Source organism: Montipora foliosa, chromosome 3, assembly GCF_036669935.1.
Source record: "Montipora foliosa isolate CH-2021 chromosome 3, ASM3666993v2, whole genome shotgun sequence".
NCBI lineage: Eukaryota > Metazoa > Cnidaria > Anthozoa > Scleractinia > Acroporidae > Montipora > Montipora foliosa.
The window spans coordinates 36,393,393-36,398,392 of record NC_090871.1 but is presented as its reverse complement, the minus strand read 5'-3'; the positions used below and the strand labels follow the sequence as shown (position 1 = coordinate 36,398,392).

At 38.4% G+C, this 5,000-nt stretch overlaps 1 protein-coding gene across 1 annotated transcript in view; it reads right to left on the bottom strand.

The window, feature by feature from the left end:
- Positions 1-5,000, bottom strand: part of LOC137997369 (large ribosomal subunit protein bL20-like) — a 10,686-nt gene that overhangs the window by 1,336 nt on the left and 4,350 nt on the right. Inside the window, exons 2-4 of the mRNA XM_068843318.1 lie at positions 3,782-3,892; positions 3,616-3,693; positions 3,374-3,439 (exon numbers count right to left, since the gene is read on the bottom strand). Of these exons, the coding sequence (XP_068699419.1) occupies positions 3,374-3,439; positions 3,616-3,693; positions 3,782-3,892 (255 nt within the window). The remainder of the gene's footprint in view (positions 1-3,373; positions 3,440-3,615; positions 3,694-3,781; positions 3,893-5,000) is intronic.

The following is a 5,000-nucleotide window of genomic DNA, read 5'->3' as shown; positions in this document are numbered from 1 at the left end:
ACCGTAAAAACACGAAGATTTCTGCAGTCTCTTACTTTTATGAATCAAGGGAAAGGTCATGATGTTCTGTCAAAAGGAAGAAATTGATCACTTGCTAGGCAACCATAAAAGTGCATGGGGATCAACTTGTGTCAACTGAATGAACTACAAGAAAGAATGTTAATCGTTCGTCGTTTTCAGAGTAAAACAACGTACTTTTTAGCCAAGAAACTTCCGTCTTTGGTTTGTAAGAGTGAGTGATTGTAAGACCGTGGTGGCAAATAGGCCCGTAGAGCGTGCATAATTCACGAACATAAACAGGTCTGCTCGAAGCGAGCTGGAGTTTCAACAAAATGATCTCCAAAATCGGCATGAATTTGTGACGCTGATGAATAATAAAGCAGCTGCTATTCCCAATACGATGGAATTACCTGGTGATAAATAACCTCGTTTAGTTTATTTGACTTCAGGGTGAACTATTTACACAACCGTGAGGTTGAGCGGCCATGTGATTGAAAATCTAAACAACTACGAGACACAAAAACAGACTTGGTTTATAGATATGAAGTTTTTACATCATTTGAATGTTTTTGGGTTAGAGTAAAACGATATATTGTTGAAAAGTCTTCGTTATAAAGGAGTTATGTCACGCAAATGATGTCATTTCATGACACGCAAAATTCGCAAAAGGCATGAGTTTAAGGTAAACAATCTTCGCACTAGTAAGTCGTAGCAATAAATTGGATTAACCAGGAAGTTAAAGAAATATTGTTGGCTTCCCAAATAAACTTCATTTTACAATATAATGACAAAACCGATATCTAAAAGCGACGAGTAATGGACTTCGACAACAATCTTTCCCCCGTCGAGCCATAATCAATATCAAAGTGAGCTGTATTTCTAATATTTTACCAAGTGTGATGTTATGTACAACACTGAAACCAAATGGAAAATTCTCTGGTAACTTATGGGTTCAACAACGACAGAGAAAGAATCGAACACCTTAAGTGGATCTGTGATCTCTGTTGTCTGGCTATTTGCATTATTTTACTTGTACTTAACTCTGCACAGTCTTCAGGTAAAAAAATAATTGGAAATGTGACAGAACTATTTGAAAGAAAACTTGTCGTCTATTTTTGTGCTTCATTATTCAAGGAAAAGGTTCTTCAGGAAAGGGTTTTGTATGGAACCTTCAAAAAGCAACCCGTACCCTTAAGTAGGTTGGAGAACTTGCCCCCTCTGTTAGAAAGCGGACACCTGCAAAACTGACTACACAAGGTGATGATTAATAAATGGAGATAAATATCGGTAGCAAAGTACTTTAAGAAACCAAGTTCCTCTGATTCTAGAGGCTACTGAAACCGTCAGAGACTGGTACGAGCATTGTGGTTGTGTGGGGGCCAAGGCCAAACAATAATTATTGTAGTGTTGCGTTTACTCGCCATAAAGGTTAAGTGGCTTGCCACGCAAGCTGTAGGAGAATACAGAACTACATTTTGAAGAGGTGAATAGCAAGGATAAAGGATCCATGTTTGCCTTGCTATGGAAGACACGGACTTAAAACGTTCTGTGTTTCACTCATTTTCAAATAAACGTAAAGAACACCACCACCAAACTAAAGACAAAAGCCGAAAACAACAGTGGCCTTAGAGCTCTTTCTCGTGCTGATTTTTTTTTTCTTGCTATTTGATAATTATGACTTTCCTTGCATGCAAAGTAACATTTAAAATCATGTTCTTACATAAGTCATATATTAAATAAGTTGGCGACCAAATTTTTCTTATTAGTCGCCAGGAGGCTCCTAAGCAAAGAAGTTAATTTCTAGCCCTGACCCACCCATCACCCAGCAGCTCTTTCAGAATAGAAGAATAATCTACCGCCACTGTGAATCTTGAAAAGGAAATTTGCAGGAAAACAGGGCACTTGTTTCGATATTTTTTATTGGTTAAATGCAGATCCAATCAAACAATCGGTCAATATATGGCCGTGATAAGAAATGGAGTTTTGTTTAGTTCTATCAACGTGTGCTTGAAACTCAGAGATGAAGAAATGCATGCTGAAAGAACAATTTTTAGGAATTACAATGGAATGAATGTAATCATGACCTCACAAGAGACACAAGCTTCGCAACAAAAAATACTTGCTAGAAAGTCTGAGAAAAGTAACGTACAAATTATAGTACTGTTACATCTGGATAAGCAAAATAAGAAAAGGTTACAGATAGACTTCCTGAGGAATAAAATGAACCAGTCCCAAAAGGAATAGTAACCTTGGTGCTTCCTCCCAACACTGAAACGAGGTTGAGAAATACTAAGGCTTCTGGCTTTAAACTTAAATTAATGGGGACTTTTTCAGTGACTGATTAATAATGGTAATTGAACTGAGTGGAGTGCAATTTGGTCTGAAATCATACGTGTGATTTCAAAATCGAACGAGCACTGTGTGCTCGTTCCATTTGAAATCACAAGTATGATTTCAGACCAAAATTGCATGACACAAAGTTCAATTACCACTTTATTACATCCACTTAGAAATCACACAATAATTATTTAATCGGTAAAATGCAGAATTTTAGTCAGTACCAATAATACATTGATCCAGTTGGGAACAAAAGTTGCAAAATTTGCCACACCAAGGTTTTCTTTGTCTTTCATTTTCCTGCAATTTGATTGGTTACCTTGAACAAGCCTCGAAATCTGATTGGTTGTTTTGTTTTGGTGTTACATGTACATTCTCATTGGCTGGGGAAATGGTGCGATTGAGAGCAAAAAATAGTGCGATTTGGGAATAAATCGCACTGCTGAGAGCCAATCAGATTGCATGGATCAACAGTGATTTCTAAATGGATGTAATAAACCCATTAACTCCTGGGGGTTCCCCATTGACAAGTCAAAAATCGTCTGGCATTAGACAGGGTAAAATACTGGTTTTGGCCTGTTCAGGTGTCAAGGGGTTAAATGCTTGGCAATAGTTTGAAAGTCACAAGGAAATGGCTTACATGCTTCTGTGATTAATAACGTCAGCATTGTTTGCATTATGTATGAAATAGGTAGAATTTTGTGAATCCTTGAGGAAACTGTTCTAAGGCTCTTCTGTGGGAGACATTGGTGTTTTGGAAAATGGCACATTGAATTTGTTCAAAATCCGAAAAACTCTGTGGCCACTACATAGCATCCAACCTGGTTACGATAACAGAGCAGCATATGTTGCAGATGACCCATTTTACTTTTATGGTTGACCACAAGTAAACCCCGGGATCTTGATAAAATAACACCATCAAGCATTTGTAATACTTCGAAATAAGCTTACATATAGCATTATTTCTATCAGGGTCCAGTGTTTAAAATATGGTAACCAAGTCAAGCTAAAATGCATCGCAAAAGTGATGACCAACCTTGAATGATCTTGGTTCATGTATAGCCAACTCTGATAGCATTTTTCTGTTCAGCTGGATGTTATGCTATTGACAAAAAGGAGAACATAATGGAATGAGAAATGCTTGTTAAATGTGCAAAATTAATGTTCTTAAGCCTTAACGATAGCAGCAGAAGGAGAGTTATAATTACAAAAATTCTATCAAGAATGTACTCCATAGAAGCAATATAGTTTCCTCTCTAATATTTCATACAGCTTTACCTGAGCCATTTGATTTACGAATTTGGAGTAGTTGACATTGTGTTCCCTTGTTGCAATATTAATTCTGCTGATCCATAGCTAAATTGAGACAGAAAATGTATTATTACCATAAGCATCAGAACTTTCACTGCAGCACATATTTTGTCTTCTATTAATTACTACTCACTGATCTCATTTCCCTTTTTTTTAGTCTCCTACTGACATACTGATACTGCAGAGCTTTGTGTACCCTCCTGATTGCTATGCTATAGCAGTTCTTGGAGCGACCACGAAAGCCCTGAGGAAGGAAAAAAAAACAGAATAGATGAGACAACTGCTGGTACCGGTAGTCATGTCCTCACAAGAGAACCAAAATAAAATTTAATAACAATCACATGTACAGTGTATTATACTGGTGTTGACATCATTACAGGATTACAGGAACACAGGCTCATCACCACCAACCCAACAGAAGAATTTTGGTTGGATGAAAGAAATTGGGTTATTTTATATGGTTCTGCCACCCAAGTGAGACAAGGTGGTGTTGGGTTATTCATGTCCAAGTACTGTATACATGTATCTACAGATTATGCCATCACTCAAAGAATCACCTTGGCAACATTTCATGAGAAGCCTCAACTAAGCAACACTGTTGTGTAACTACGCACCTACTGAATGTTCATCTTCTTCAGTACAAGAGGACTTCTACTCCTGCCTCAAGGATCATCATGACCAAGCAGAGAAACATGTATATCACCCTGTGGTTGTTGGTAGGCACTGTTACTGTGACACAACTAATGAAAATGGTGAGCACCTTGTGAACTTGTGCAACCTTCAACTTGCCCAGCAAAGATTTGCCCAGGCTCGAGGTTGGCTGTGGACCTGGATGCACCCATCTAAAAGTCAATTGGATCACATACTGATCAACAGCAAGTGGGTCATTACTCCCTCAGGAACTACCATGCTTTCAACACAGCTGAACTGGACTCTGATCACCCATTGTAATACCATCCTTCTAGTCGTGAGTGAGCAAGGGAAACCTAACTCAACTGGAGAGGGCTGCAGGACCAAAGGACTAGAGAGGAATTTCAGTTGGAGCTGTGCAATTGATACCAGGCACTCCATCTACATGTAACTGATGTATCTGCAGACATCACAGAAAGATACATTACATGTATTCCTTTGAAACAACTGTAAGGGAAGTCACTGAAAAAGAAGTCGGCAAAAGAGAGCCATGTGGACCACCAAGTTGGGTATCCGACAAGACGTATCCACCTAAAGAAGAAGAGAGATAAGGCCATGAAGCAATTTGCTCTATCCACAACACCACTATCAAGAGAAATAATGTGTGAAGAAATTAAATGCCAGTCTCAATGATTCCTACAAAGCTGATGAAGCTGCCACTC